Here is a 15748-nt window from a genome sequence, read left to right on the forward strand (position 1 = left end):
TGACTTGGAAATATATCACCGTTCCTTCACTGTCACTGGGTCAAAATCCTAGAATTCCCTCCCTAATGGCATTGTGGGTCAATCCACAGCAAGTGGACTGCAGCAATTCAAGAAGGCAGCTCACCACCATCTTCTCAAGGGCAACTAGGGATGGCAATAAATGCTGAGTAGCCAGTGACGCCCATATCCTGTGAACCAATTTTGAAAAGTTCTGAATTAGAACAGAAATGGAAAAGTGGTACAGAGTGTGGGGGAAGACGCCAAAAGAATCTTCCTTCACTCTAATACCTCAGAGTCCATTAAAAGACAAAGACCCACATTTGCAATGTTTATACAAACTGTTCAAGGGCAGAGCCCCAATCTCTGCAGACCAGCACAGACCTTTCGACAAGCCCAGGGTAACTTTCCAACAGGAATAGTTCGACAGGAGCAGGGACTTTGATGGAACATTAGACACAGAATGAATGATCTTGCTGCACAATTAACCCTGTAGCCAACTGGAATGACTGGACCCTGTGTAGGTGTCATATGCATCACAAAGCTCGATGGTCTGGTTATTCTTTAACAGGAAAGTGTTGATCATAACCTGTATGTTTCACTATTACAGCACCATTCACAGCCACAGTGTGCCTTACCGCTATTTATAACCAATGAAATGCCTTTAAAGTGTTGCCACTGTCAGACGCACCATCATGTTTCCTGTTTACATCACAGTCAGTCTGTCTTCAATGTACAAACATCATGAAGACATAAGACTCACACTTTTCTCTCTCATTGACATTCTCCATGTGATAACCTGTAACCATCCCTACACATTCCTGCCGAAAGCCAATATCCAACAATTAGCTTCTTGACACTGTCCCTCTGTTCAGTTGCATTCCCAATTCTGCTCCTTCACTCCCTTTGTATTCCTCAACACCAGGAGCCAACACAAAGCTGTCAAGTTCAGTGCTAAAACCTGCAGTTTCCTGCTCAGGGTTCACAGCTTTTCACACAGAGAATTCCAGTTGTCTGTGTACGTTGTTTGGAAGATCTGCTTTCTGCTTTCCCTCTCAAATGGTTTACTTTTAATCAAGATCAAATTCCACCAGCTGCCATGGTGAGATTTGAAGCCGTGCTCCCACAGCATTAGACGATGTTGCTGGATGACTAGTCCAGTGGTAATACCACTCCAACAACATCCCCTCTTGATCCAGCTCTCATGACTTAAGAACCAATATTCCTTTAGCAACTGAGATGTGTCTAAGAGTATGGGCATGAATGTGAAAGTGAGAGATTGTGTGAGAATGTGTCTATCTGAGTGTGCACGTGTGTGACAGAGTATTTACGAGTATAGAAGATAGAACATAGAACAGTACAGGCCCATCGGCCCACGATGTTGTGCCGAACTTTTACCCTAAACCTAAGGTCTATCTAACCTCCACCCCTACCTTATACTATCATCCATATGCCTATCTAATAGCCGCTTAAATGCCCCTAATGAGGCCGACTTCACTACCCTCTCCGGCAATGCATTCCACACCCCTACCACTCTCTGAGTAAAGAACCTGCCTCTGACGTCTCCCCTATATCTACCTCCACTCACTTTAAAACTATGCCCCTTCATAATAGCTACCTCCACCCTAGGAAAAAGTCTCTGGCTGTCCACTCTATCTATACCGCTGATAATTTTGTACACAAGTATGCGTCTAAGTGCGTGTGTGTATGTGTGCAAGAGACTGAGAGTGAGAGAGAGAGTGTGTGTGTGCGCGCGTGTGTATTTGAGAGACTGAGAGAGTGTCTCTCTGTGAGGGAGTGAGTGAGGGAGGGTGTGAGGGAGTGAGTGAGTGAGTGAGGGAGGGAGGGAGGGAGTGAGTGAGTGAGTAGATTTTCTAGTTTACACACAGTCATGGTGGCCTTTTCCAGTTCCCATGGAAATATCTCCATGATATTTAATATCAGTTGCATTGCCATCATACCCAGTGCATAACATCAAGATGCTGCACAGTACTTTCCTGAACATATCTTGGTAACCAAATTATCAAAGGGGGATTTATGAAAGGTAGTCCCCTCATTTCTCTTTCAAAGTTGGATTGACGAAGAAGCAATGGGTTGAATTGGCACTTGCTGCTTTGTCACAGAGGAAAGATTCTGGCATAACTTTTGGAAAGGAATTGGGTAAAGGGTAACAGGGAAAGAGCAGAACTAAACAAACAGCTTTTTCAAGGAACAAACACAGACGTCATGGGCTGAACGGCCTCCTTGTGCTGTATGGTTTTTGATTGCAGAACACAGAAATGGGAGATGCCATCTGTGAATATGAAAGTATATAAAATGAAAAAAAACTGCAAGTTCCACCTGATCAAAAGGGAGCATCATTTTCTTAAACCTCAGGCTATTTTTTTTTCAATGAATCTTGAGCAGGCAAAGGTAGGAAACAACTTGGGAATATTCTCGAGTCCCTGGTCTCCTCTCTTTACCATTGGTTCGTTCTGGTCCAGGGATGGGAATGCAACGTGTGTAAAAGTAACTGGCTCCACTCACTCACTCTGAACGTACACCATTTCCCACTCTTGCAATGTTCCCTGCTCACTCATCAAAACATTGGTTAGGACACAGTTAAAGTATAAAATGCAGTTCTGGAATCCACCTTATAGGAGGGATGTGATAGCACTGGAGAGGGTGCAGAGATTTACCAAGTTGTTACAAAAACAGAAATGGGGCTGGAGAAATTCAGGTGGTCAGGCCGCATCTGTGGAGAGAAAGCAGTTTGTGTTTTGAGTCCAGTGACCCTTCAGAATTCAACCAGAATGTTACCTGGGCTGGAGTGTCTCAGTTACAAAGAGAGATTGTACAGACCAGGGTTGTTTTCCTTAGAGCAGGGGGGGGCATGACTGAAATGTATAAAACTGAGAGGTATAGACAGGGTAGATTGGAAGAAGCTTTTCCTCTTGATGGAGGGATCAATGACTAAGGGGCATAGATTTAAGGAAGGGGCAGGTGGTTTAGAGGAGATATCAGAAAATAAAACAAAACTGTGGACACTGTAAATCCGAAACAAAAACAGTGCTACAGAATCTCAGCAGGGCTGAGAGAGAGAAACAGAGTGAACATTTAAAGTCCTGCCACAGAGCCTGTAGGTACCACCACGACTGCCTGTCTCCCCGGAGAGAGCATCAATTGCATGACCTCCTGACCTGCCTTACAAATGCATGAACTAAACATGCCTTACTGTTCCTGTGCAGCATTTTACTGGCTAATAAACTGGGCAAAGTGATGGCCTAGTGGTTTATTGCTGGACTGTTAATCCAGAGACCCAGGTAATTCAATTCCACCATCTGCCATGGCAGGATTTCAACCTAGGTCCCCAAAACATTACTTGGTTCCCTGAATTAACAGTCTAGCAATAATAGCAAAAAGCCATCACCTAAATCTGGTGGAACACTGCCTGAATTGTTAATTTTGGAAAATTAACACCAACATATCTATTACATCATTAGTCACCTCCTAAGAGCTTACAATGATGTCCATCTGAACCCAGACATGTGCTAGCCTACAGCTCCATCGGTTTGCTTAGTTTCATTTCCCTTGTGACCTTAATTTCACTAAGTTCATCATTCCCTTCCATCGCCTGACTCACAGCTTTTACTAGAATGCTTATTGTACCCTCTGTAGTAAAGACAGAAGCAAAATATTTATTTTATCTCCCATTGCCTCTCTCCACAGAAGCAATTTATTTTACTCTTTTCTTTGAAATACCCCCGTAGAAACCCTTCCTAGCTGTTTTACGTTCCTAGTCAGCTTCTTCTAATTTCTTCCTCTTTAACCTTAGTTATTGACTGCTGCTTTTTATGTTCTGACCTGTTCCTCACCATCGTGCAGTTATATGCTATTTGAACTTGATGCTTACCCCAAATTCATTTACCATAGGTCCTCCCAGAATGACGAGTCCACTTATGCTGACATAGCCCTTTAAATGAGTCTCACTGCCTATCGATCTATTCTCTAGACTAGAATGCTATTTCACAACAGCTCGGGCAGCTTTCACATCCCCATATTTGCCCTTATTTAGGTTTAAAATACCAGACTTGCACCTAATCTCTTCCCTTTCAAAACTCAAAGTAAAAATCAGCTATGTTTTGGTTGCTGCTACATAGCAGTGCCTTTACTCAGAGGTCATTCATTCATCCTGCCATATTACACAATGCCAAGTGTAATGTAACCTGCTGTCTGCTCAGTTCCACAAAGTTTCTTACAGCGGCACAATCTCAAAATCATTCTATGAACTCCTGATCCAGGATCCTGTTGCCAATCTGATTTGTCAGTTTGTGTTGATTAAACTCCCTTCATCACAGCAACTAATAGTTCTTTTTGCATACTGGGTTCCACATTGCAGGAACTGTTTAGGGGTTTGTACAGCACCTCCCATTAATGATTTCTTTCCTATTCCTCATCTTTATCCAAAGCGATTCTATATCCTGATCTCCTGAATCAAGGTAATCTCTAACAACTGCATGTCATCCTTTACTACCTCTCCACCTTTACCTAGCTTCCTGTTCTTCAATGTTCAAGGCCAAATCCTTGTCATTTTGCAGCCACAACTCTGCAATGGCTATAACAGCAAATTTATTTATTCCAGCTTGTGCTCTCACTTTGCTTTACTTGGTCATGAATGCTGCACGCATTCTTTAATCTTGTCTTTATCATCTTTGTTGGTGCATCCCGATCTCCTTTTGCACTCACCCAGCAGGAATGCCATCCTCGCTGAGAGGTTTCATGGATCAGCCTTTCAAGGGTAAGACCAGAGAAGAGGAACAGCTCTGTGTGGGTACAGCCAGCTCTACACTGATAGCAGTACAATACAGTATTCATGTCCTATCAGCAGCAGCAGAAACCAGCCCACACGTTTAAATTTACTAGGCAGTTTCAGCAGATATCCCTTTCCCCCCAGACAGCATGTCCTAAAGTTCAACAGCAATATCTTCAGCCCATCACCCCTCAACAGCAGATCTAGCCCAACATCTCTAACTGAAAGGTTTGGGAATTGGTGGACAAAGAGACGGTGACAGACAGACAAAGACACACACACATTAGACTGTGAAGAGATTTGTTGCTTCAGTATTTACTGGATTCATAATTGTGATTAGCCAGAACATTACAATTCAAAGTTTTGCACAATTCAAAACAGGCATGATTAACATCGGAAACTCTTTCACAATCACTTGACCCTAAGCGAGCAGGACAATAAAATACATTCACACACTTGAGTCAGATGACCTTAACAGTCATGTGTGCTGTAACTTTAAAGGCTGTGAATAAATTGTTTAGTCTTAATGATGCAAGATCAGGGTAATGTGGTTTAAATGAAGATTACTGGGGAACTGTGGAAATAGCAGGCAGAATGCAGCTATCCCTTTACGGAGATGCTGGTGGACAGTGTTGGGAAATCATTGTTAAAAATAAGTGTATGTGCACGTTTAGTCTCATTTTTCTGTGGGAACAGGTAAACAAACAGCGACCAGCAGTTTCTGTCACTCCTATGTTAGGAGATAAGCTGGTGCTGCATCTTAACTTTCTAAACATTCCATTTCAGAACATATCGGGACACTAGAGATGGATCAAGTTCCATCAGTCGCAAATGCCCCACAAGTCCTGGGTCACTGACCATAACAAAACTTTGAAAAACGCTCATTATATTTAAGGACCAAATATCCCATACGCAAAACAGACCAATAAATCACAATAAGGTCAGAAAGCAGGCAAACAGCCTGGTGCACAGGCACCAAGGTCCACAGAGGGTCAAGTAACTGGGAGACAGTTCATTACAAACAATTATCAAAAATGACTGTTAAATAAAGTGCTAAAGAAAAAGATTACAAAATGAAAATTGAAAAATACATAACTGAGCCGTGTAATGCAGAATGCAGGCAATACTTAGATCAAAACTGTCATAATGCCCTTTAAAAACCCACTTTGATATTGCATTTTCAAGTACAAGTATGTGGCAAAATTGAAGTAATCACAATACGTTTTTATTTCATAAACAGTTGCTCCAATGTTTGGCCAAAAGTTTACATGTATTTTTTTTGGTTCCTACTATTCCCTGCTTCATCTGCCCGGCTGCCCGAAGTGCAGGATTACCTCCAGCTGTCCAGGATGTTGCTCCGTCACCTCTTCATAGCATTCGGCTTCGCTTGTGACTGGGTGATTCAGTGATGACGTCGCTGCATTGGGCCGGAGCCCGCTTCCTTGAGCTGTCCAGATGGTGAGCCATCTCTTCAGCTATAAAACTGTTTAAGTCCACGTCCTGCAGGCTGCCACGCCTACGCACCGAGGCGGAGTTACTGCCGCCATGTGTCGGGGACCCGGGTGTTCCTGAGCGCACACTGACATTCGCCATGGCACCACTGAGGCCTGTGGGGGAGGGGGGCAAGATACATCAAGTCAGAAGTGATCATTATCAATCTCAGCTCTACTTTCTCTCTCAACACACCACTGGGCTTCAGGCAGCCCTGAGAGTAGGACAGAGCTTTCTAACACAGCAGCACAATGGATCAGTCAATCCCAAAGAAAAGTGTGGGAGAACAGAGAGAGCCAAATATATAATCCCCAAAACAAGGGGGGCAGGGAGTTAAAGCCAAAAAAGACCATCTTGTGGTTTATAACCCGGATCAGTGAACAAGTGATAAGCAGCAATGATCAATTTGTACAAGAGAACCATTCATCTGCCAAAGTGATCAGACAATCAAAGTGAGGCTAGTTCTATAACTTTGTACAATACTGGGAGATCCATTATGAGGACATTAAAGCAATAGCAAGGTTCCAGTGCAGAATTACCAGTGAGGGGAAGATTTAGTTATCACAGACTGGAGACACTAACACTGCTTCCATGGCAGCAGAGATTTGAGACGAGAGTTAACTGAGTTTTTAAAATTAAGAAATGGACAGTGATAATGATTCTTCATCGTCCTTCCAGCTGATCAGGTGTGCCACTCAGTCACATCAAAAATATGCAGCAACTCATGATCGTCACTAAAGCCTGAGGGGAAACTAGGAATAGAAAATAAATACTGGCCCTACCAGTAATGGCCACACGCTGAATATTAGTGAGGGAAATCCTGGGTCCCATCACCGCCTGACACAGGAGACTTGAGATGCAAGATAAGGGATTTGGTTCCCTCTGTACCAAACTCTCCCTCACCTCATGCTATAAATAATCAGCTTCTGGATAAAATATTCTTCATCTCCATCTCCATATCCTGCCAGAAGCCATCCTCTAGACGTCCCCTTGCAACAGTCACTAAGCAATATTTAAAATATATAACCATTTCAATCTAGATGTTCTCTTGGAAAGCAAGAAAGTCAATGAGATTTAAAAGCAGTAGCTACGTGGGTCAATGTTGCAATGAAATGTCATGGAGTTGGTATCGTAATGCATGCATGCTTACAGTGGTCATTTCAGCTAGGTGCAAGTAATTTGATAATTACCTCTTGTTGAGTAGGAAATGTGGTTTCACAATGTGGTTCTGATGGACAGTGGAGGGGCTAGAAATAGTCAATATGGTGGAGCTCAGAAGGTCAGGATCTGGCCAGAAATGTTGACAGCTTTTTAAGAGGCTAAAGGGAGGGAGAGACGTAGTGCCAAGTGGAGGAGGCAGGGTGGGAGTGCAAGAGTGACGACAGAATATTGAACTGTTAGGAGTAAATTAGGTCAGGGGAAGAGGGTGTAGGGCGGCAATGCCAGACTGTTAATGTATAGGAGGCTAGAGTTAGGCTTTCAACTCTGATTAGGGGTGGAGAAGTGCAGTGAGGCTCTAGAGGACAAACCAGATTAAAAATGAACCTGGTGAAGTGGCACGAGGAGCAACAATGGCTTTAATTTTCAAAATATCAACCCCAGTTCATAACCTCACTTCTCAAAAAACAGCTGAAAGTGAGCAGATATCAGTCAGAAAGTAATTGAAATAATCTTTCAGTTACCATGCACAGCAATGGCATCAGTAAATGCCTGCAGGTCACCCTCAGCAGTCCTGTTTGAATCTTCCTGTGCCAACACAGAGGAGGGAATGTTTAGCCGAGGTGCCAGTCTGCTGTTCCTGGACGGGGGTGACTTCCTGCACAAGAAGCTGAGCAGGTCCTCTCGGTGGATGATGTGTCTCCTCTTCTTCACCCAAGCCAGCATTTCCTTGTTTCTCCTCTGATAGCCTGCCTGCGCGCCCAGATCCAAGCTCGCTCGATGGGCTTCGAGCCCGTCTGAGGATGGAAAGGTGAATGTTAGACCAAAGAGAGTGACACAATCTATTCTCTAAAGGACCACAGCATCTAAAACGACAAAAGACAAAACGGAGTTTAGTACACACACACTCGCCACATTCCTGAAACAGAACACAGCAAAAGGAAACAGTCCAAACCATATGATTCAAGAACAAGATTACTATTTAGATGAAAACCATCCCTTTAGACAATTCAATCTCATTCCAAGCACTATCCAGTTATTCAAAATTGTTGATTGCCCAGAGATCCTTTGAGTTTAATCATTCACCATACCACAGAATCTGATGGGATAACGGATTGCAAGCAAACACAAATTCCAGCATATAGGTAGAAGACAGGGCAGCTAACGGTGCACAGATTATTAGAAGGGATACACAAGAGGTCAGAATCAGCAGAGAGATCTCAGAAGGTCAAAGATCTAGAGGACATTATGAGAATGTGGAGGATGAAAGGAAGAAAAATCTTTGCAGTGGATCAAACACACAGTTGAGAATTGTGACATTTGCTGGACCAGCAACAAGATTGATGCAAGGACACAAATAACAGAATTTTGATTATTTCACACTTTCATAACAGGGAAGATAGAAGACTGGCTGAGACAGCATTGAATAGTTAAGTCTAAAGATAAAAAAAGACACAGATGAGGGTTTCAGCAGCTAAGGCAGAGATGGAGTGAGCTGATAGGAGAATTTGAGCGAGGTAGTCTTGTCAATGGAATGGATATGGGACTGAAGGAACAAGGAGAACTTAAAGGTTACAAGGAGTAACAGAAAAAAATCAGAGACAGTGGAGGGATTGAACAAGTTAATGGTGAGGTAGCAGAGAGGGAGTTGGGGTGCTGATCTGCAAGGATGAGGGGTCAATGGTGGGCTTTGTGAGGAAATGAGACAGAGGCAGAGCCAGAGCAGATTTGCAAGGGAAGCTGACAATACTTGAAGAAAGTAAACTATTGACTGTAACAGCTAGGGGGTAGGGAGATCAGCAGGTTGATGGGAATAGGATTGAGGGAGCAATGGATTGAGAGGTCAGGGTGTTCAAGGATATGGGACAGAAATTAGAGTTATGAGCCTAGGCCAGGCACACACAACATTTGGGAAATTAGACACTTTGGGCTAGGAGAAAGGAAGGAAGCGAGAATAGATGGTTTCAATCTCCTCACTTTCAACGGGTGCAAGGCTTCAAGAAAACACAAATGAATGGCAGGGCTCATTCTTATGAAGAATGAGTAGTTACAGCAGAGAGAAGCAGGACTTTGTAATCCTGAGAGATCCAGTTGGAACATGAGAATTAAAGGAAGACCACAAGATTACTTGAAACTGCTCTGCCATTCTTGACCAATCTTCTGAATTTCTCCATAGCTCACTGTACCAAATATTCCAGGTGTTATACCAGCACCTGTCTGTGAACTTTAACATTTTCCTGCCCAATGCCCTTTCTCATTTCTCTCCTACATGACTGTCCCCTGATCTAGAATCCCCAGTCAGAGGGAACAGTGTCTCAAATGACCACTCTGTCAAGTCCCTTAAGCATCTTGTACATTTCAATGAGATCACCTCTCATTCTCCTAAACTCTCCACAGTATCGCTCCAATTTACCCAGCTGCACATCAGAGGGCAGCCTTCTCTACCCAGGAACAAACTCAGTGATCCTTTGCTATTTACAATGGTGGTAATTTCCAAAATTCACTCAATTCTGATTTAGATGACAACGTCTGCCTTTTAGATGGAGGTGAGGAAAAATTTTTCTGGAGGTTGACAGGCTATGGGGCAGGATCAGTGAATGTTTTTAAGACAGATTCTTGACTAAATTTTCCCCAGCTTTATGAATTAACCCCACCCGTTACACAATACTAGATCCAAAATAACTTTATTCTGAGCTGGCCCTATAACATACTGTTCTAGGAAGCTGTTGTGAATGCATTCTACAAATTCACCATTAAATTGTCCAGTACATTTAAGTTTAAAATCCCCCATGAAAATTACATTGCCTTTATTAGAAACTCCAGATATTTCAGATTCATTCAACAGTTCAACTACTGTTACCAGCCTTACAAACTACTGCTAGAGAACAATTAATCTTTTATTCCTAATCTCCACCCATACTGATTATTCTTCCTAATCTTCTGACTCCAGACTCCTCTTTAAACTTGATATATCTCATCCTATTAACATGACTCATTTCCCTTTTCCACTCTGGCTGAATTTTAACAATGTTGTGGACCCTGGATTATTTACTTCCCAACCTTGGCGACTTGCAACTATGTCTCTGTCTTGGCAACATGATCGAACCCACTGATCTCTTGCTCTGTTGGTAGCTTGTCCCTTACTATGAATGCTTCATTGATTCAGATAAAGACCATTGAGCTTTATTTTAACCAGTTGAGTATAGATCTAACCTGCTGATAAATTATTGATGTTACACTGTGACTTGCTGGCCAATTCTGCCAGTATATCCCCAGACCACTACACTGTTCTCATTTGCTTAAAACTTTTTTTTAAAAAAAGATTTTAAATATCCTTTTACCCGGCTCTTCCCACTGCTCTTAGCTTAAAGCTTGGTGCACAAATTGATAGCACAGATGCCAATCTGAAATATGTGGAGCCCACACAATGGCCTTTGTCCACTATTGGACACTTGCAGTCCCCTCTTTTCACACCAGAGCCACACATTTAAATCTCTAATCTGTTTAAACCTCCAGCTATTTGCCTGTAGTTTAAGTAACCCAGTGATTATTATGCAAGTCTCTGTTTATTAACTTCAAACCAAATTTCTCAAACTTGCTTAACAGAATAATAGTTGCTGGTTGGTTTGACCAATGTCACTGGCTCACAAGTGGACAATGACAAATGTATCCTGCCCTTTAAAGCTCTTCTCCAACCATGATACCCTGGTACCAGACAGATAATACAACCTTCAGAACGGCCAGTCACAACTGTAGAAAACATTAAATGCTCCCCTGGACGATGGTGTTACTCATCACCACACACACTCATTCATACATTTCCCTCTGTGCCCACCCCCCATACTGGAATGGCTCCTTGTACTACGGTACACTGGTCAGAGGCAAATCCATCCTGCAATCCTGCTGGTCAAACCAAGACCAGAGCTCATAATGAATGGACAACTTTCAAGTTTGCCCCTCTTGGACTTGAGAGTGGGAATGAAGGCTATTTTTACACTCAAATCAAAGCTCACTAGCCAAGGACCAACCTGAAAGCATCTGAAAAATCATGCACATGCAGCCTTGTAACATTACTATTAGAATCACAGAATGCTTACTGCAAGGGCAAGGGCAGGCCATTCAGCCCATCATGCTTGCATCAGGTAAACATTTCACTCAAAGCTGTCACCCACCACATTGTTCCTTTTTAAATTCTAATCCAACAACCTTTCTGAATGCCTCAACTGAACCTGCCTTTACCACACTCAGACAGCACGCTCCATACCCTCACGTCACCTCTGCTGTTTTTGCATAACTGGCCCAATTTCTTTCCTAATTTGACTGCGTGGCAGTGTGAATTTATTTCCCCTTGCCCAGCTACCTTTGTAAAACTTGAAGCACCAGGCAATGAGCTGGCAGGGTTAATTATTTCATTCACAGTGGTGGCAGGATTCGTCCAAATACAATGCTTGTATTTTTGGGTTCAATGTTTTAAATGAATCCTTACTTCTTGTGGCCTGGACTCTGCTCTTGGCAGCATAACAGTGACTTGTTGGCCATGAAGTGACCTCTTGAGAATGAGAGATGCCTTGTCGATGAAAATTCTTCAGCCAGTCTATTTAAAGTTTGATCCACTGATAAAAGGGCTAAAAATAGATGCCTTTCAAAATGTGTGAACCTTGGACATTCAAGCAGAACATGTTACTTAACCCAAGCATAAACATTCTACTCAACTCTGAAGGATCCAGTAGCCATTTGGATCCATGTGACACTGTTTGGTCAACCACACTCACAATGAGATAGAGCAATCAGTGATGTACCTTTATATAGACAAGTCACAGAAGTGGCTGCTGCCTGGAATGGTTTCCACAAGCTCTGAATACCCAGCTGCTGTTCATATACGCGATCTGAAAGAGGCAACATAATTTCTTAAATTGGATCCCTCAACCAAAATGCAAAGCTCCCCCTCAATGCTGATTAAAAGCAATTACATTTAATCTCGACCAATCCATTGGTACCAAGCATCCTTTGTTCCAAAATGGAAACTTACTGAAGACAAAAAGCTGGACTGAAATAAAATAACTATTAATAACCAGATTCAAACAAATTCATTATTCTCAAATTATCTCAAGGAACCATGTCAGCTAAGTAAGAAAAATATGATATATGATGCTACTTTTTTTAAAGCAGCGTACCCCAATGTTAAGGACAGACCGGTACCAAATCAGTAACGTAGCCATGTTAGATAGCAGCAGACACACCAGTATTGTATGACCATACCTTGATCTTACATCATGCCAATTAGAAAACACATTAAGTCAGAACCAAGGAACTACACATCTGGGAGCTGGAAGATAAAACTTTTAAAAGCGCTTGTTTTATCCATTCACGGGACACAGTTGTCACTGGCTAGGCCATCATTCATTGCCCATCCCTAGTTGCCCTGAAGGTGGCGGTGGGGAGCCGCCTTCTCAACCCGCTGCAGTCCATTTGGTGTAAGTAGACCCACAGTACTTTAAGAACAGTGAATGGCTTGGAGGGGACCTTGTGGGGGATGATATTCCCATCTATCTGCTGCCCTTGTCCTTCTTGATGGAAGCGGTCGTGGGTTTGGAAGGTGCTGTCTAAGGAGCCTTGATGAATTTCTGCAGTGCATCTTGTAAATGGAACACACTGCTCCTGCTATGTACCATTGGTGGAGAGAGTAGATATTTGTGCATGTGGTGCCAATTAAGCTGGTTGTTTTATCCTAGTCAGCTTTGAGCTTCGTGTGTTGTTGGAGCTGCACCCATCCAGGAAAGTGAGGAGTATTTCATCACACTCCTGATTTGTGCCTTGTAGATGGTGGACAGGCTTTGAAAAGTCAGGTGGTGAGTTAGTCGCCACAGCTTCTGACCTGCTCTTGTGCCTCAGATGGTGGGCAGGATTTTTAGTCTCTGGCCTGTTATTGTAGCTGCTGTATTTGTATGCTGGGTCAAGTTCCGTGTCTGATCAATGGTAACTCCCTGGGTGTTGATAATGGGGGAGTTCAGTGATGGTAATACCATTCAATATCAATAACGATGATTAGATTCTCTCTTATTGGAGATGGTCACTCATGTCACACAAATGCCAATGTTACTTCCCACTTTTCAGCCAAAACATGGATATAGTCCAGACCTTGTTGTGCTTGGACCCAGGCTGCTTTAGTATCGAAGGAGTTGTGAACGGTGCTGAAGATTGTGCAGTCACCAGTGAACATTCCCACCTCTGTCTGTATGCAGGAGGAAGGTGACTGAGTGGCACAATGAACACTGCACACAAAATTAGACAGTTTCTCTTTCAAAGTCAAGGCCATCCATTTCAAGAGAAATTTTGTCTCAGCGTCTGTGGAGCTCTCATTCTCAAAGACAGCTGAAGGAGGATTCTCAAATATTTTGAACGCGGGGTGGTAGATTATTGACAACTATACATGTTGAAAGGTTACTGGGGTTAAATCAGCCATGATCTCACCAATGATGGAGCGGGGGTGGGAGCAATGTGTCAGGTTGGACTGTTCTTCAGAGGGATTCCATGATTGTATCCAATATTATGTGCATCAGATGACAAATACCACTTTGGCTTGGCTCACAGCACACTCTGTAGTTACAGACCGTGGGATCATGTGCAGCTTCAACTCCTGAATATGAAATCCAGGATTCACTGAGGAAAGTGTCAAGAGCTGCTGTCAACTGAGGCATCTTCCAACCCAGATGATGTGTCAATATTTAGCCTGCCCATCATGCAAAAATCAAACAAACTTCATTTAAACGTTACATTTCTAAAACACATTGCTGATAGGTGAAGTCATTAGATCAAACTGAGATACTTGCTAAATGTCTCGATATGGAATAGAGATGATAATTTGGAGATTGTAGCTGATCTATGACCACAGTGGAGAGAATATGGGGTGGAATGGCCTCTTCCCATGCCTGTTGAAGAGGAGAAGTAGGTATTCCCCTCCAACCCTCCTTATCCACATCTCTCCCCACCTCCTCTCTTGCCTAACTCAACTCTTCCATCTTTTATAACCCCAGTTCCTACCCCACTCTCACACACAATTTACAGCACCCTGAGTTTCTGTCTCTCTCTTTTTCTTCCACCCCCTTATCTCTCTCCAGGTCTCTCCCCCACCCCCAAACCCCTGCCCAGGTCACTCTAACGCTCATCCCTGTTCCTCTTTCTATCAAACTGACCCCTCCCCAGGTCTCTGTCCCCCAATTACCCCTCCCCATTTACCTCTCCACCTCCGGCTACCCCCAGACAGAATTTGTCTCTCCCCATCGCCCCCGCCCGCCGGATTTCTTTCTCTCTCTCTCTCCTCTCCAACGCCCCCCGGTGTCTCTCCCCACCGATACCTTTGTAGAGCTGGGCGATGGCGGTGGCCGAGTTCTGGAAGCACAGCCAAAGCCGCTGTCTCTGGGCCTCGGCCTCGCTTCCTCCGGGGCCGCTGTCAGGCCCGGGCTCCTGCCTCTCATCCTCCTCCAGGCACTGTCGCTCCCAGCCGGACAGCCAGTTTTCGGGGCCGTGCCCCGCCATGCCGGAGTCACTGGGATCCTTAGCCTCCTCCATAGGCGGCCCTACACCGCCCGCCGCCTACTCCCTCCACCTCCGCCTCCGCCTCCACCGTCGCAGACCTGCCACCGCACCGCGCCTGCGCGCAGACTCCCGGGGCCGCCTCCTGCCGGTGTCCGGCCCATTGCGCCTGCGCTCTTCGCGCTCCTCGGCGCCCGGTTTCACTTCCCTTCTGTCCGGCGGCACTGCGCCGGCGTTGTAACCTCGCCCCGCCTCCGGTGCGGCGGCTTCTTCCGAGTGCGCAGGCGCCATCTCCGCATTGGATTCTGGGTGTTGTAGTTGTTCAGCTGCGCTGCGTCACGGCGACGTCTCATACCACGTGATACAGCTCGGTCCAATGAGAATGGGGCGATTGTGCCGTCACGTGACATGCTGTGACCGACAGTAACCCGGCTGTCTATACCCGGATATTGACCCTCCTTGTTCTAGTCGGAGATGTTGCATTTATATAGCACCTCCCACGTTGTGAGGGGCTCAGTTGGCCTGGCCTGCTGGGTTTGTGCTGTACTGTGGTGTTAACAGTTTGGTTTAATTCCTGTACAGGTTGGGGTCTCCATGAAGGTGCTGCCTTCTCCATCTCCCCTGTCCCCTGAGGTGTGGTGAACCCTCAGGTTAAACTCTTCCCCCCCCCCAAGTCATCTCGCCCTTATCAGAGGGCAGGCCTGTGCTCGTCTTGGACTATGGCCACTTTATTCACCCTGTAAATTTCCCTCTGAGCCACTCCAACGTCCTGACTTGGAA

The 15748-nt window shown here is 44.4% G+C and overlaps 1 protein-coding gene across 1 annotated transcript; it reads right to left on the reverse strand.

Moving 5' to 3' along the window:
• Window positions 1-1894: 1894 nt before the first annotated feature.
• On the reverse strand, window positions 1895-15083 carry LOC109938740 (telomere attrition and p53 response 1 protein-like). The gene is made up of 5 exons (XM_020537074.2): window positions 14791-15083; window positions 12235-12321; window positions 7960-8232; window positions 6121-6393; window positions 1895-2290 (listed from the first exon to the last, which is right to left on the reverse strand). Exons 1-4 carry the CDS (start codon window positions 15002-15004, stop codon window positions 6155-6157), a joined length of 813 nt encoding a protein of 270 aa, XP_020392663.2. The 5' UTR covers window positions 15005-15083; the 3' UTR covers window positions 1895-2290; window positions 6121-6154.
• Between the last annotated feature and the right edge of the window lie 665 nt (window positions 15084-15748).

The sequence above is a fragment of the Rhincodon typus genome, unplaced genomic scaffold, assembly GCF_021869965.1.
Source record: "Rhincodon typus isolate 14 unplaced genomic scaffold, sRhiTyp1.1 hic_rhity00000076, whole genome shotgun sequence".
NCBI classification, from domain to species: domain Eukaryota; kingdom Metazoa; phylum Chordata; class Chondrichthyes; order Orectolobiformes; family Rhincodontidae; genus Rhincodon; species Rhincodon typus.

Bases quoted from the DNA above. Each gene is read 5' to 3' on its own strand.
- LOC109938740 (XM_020537074.2), bottom strand. From the start codon at position 15,004: ATGGAGGAGGCTAAGGATCCCAGTGACTCCGGCATGGCGGGGCACGGC. The intron at 8,233-12,234 runs GTACATCACTGA...TTCCATCCTCAG, and splicing joins TGTGACTTGTCTATATAAAG to ACGGGCTCGAAGCCCATCGA. The intron at 6,394-7,959 runs GTAACTGAAAGA...CCTCCCCCACAG, and splicing joins TGATGCCATTGCTGTGCATG to GCCTCAGTGGTGCCATGGCG.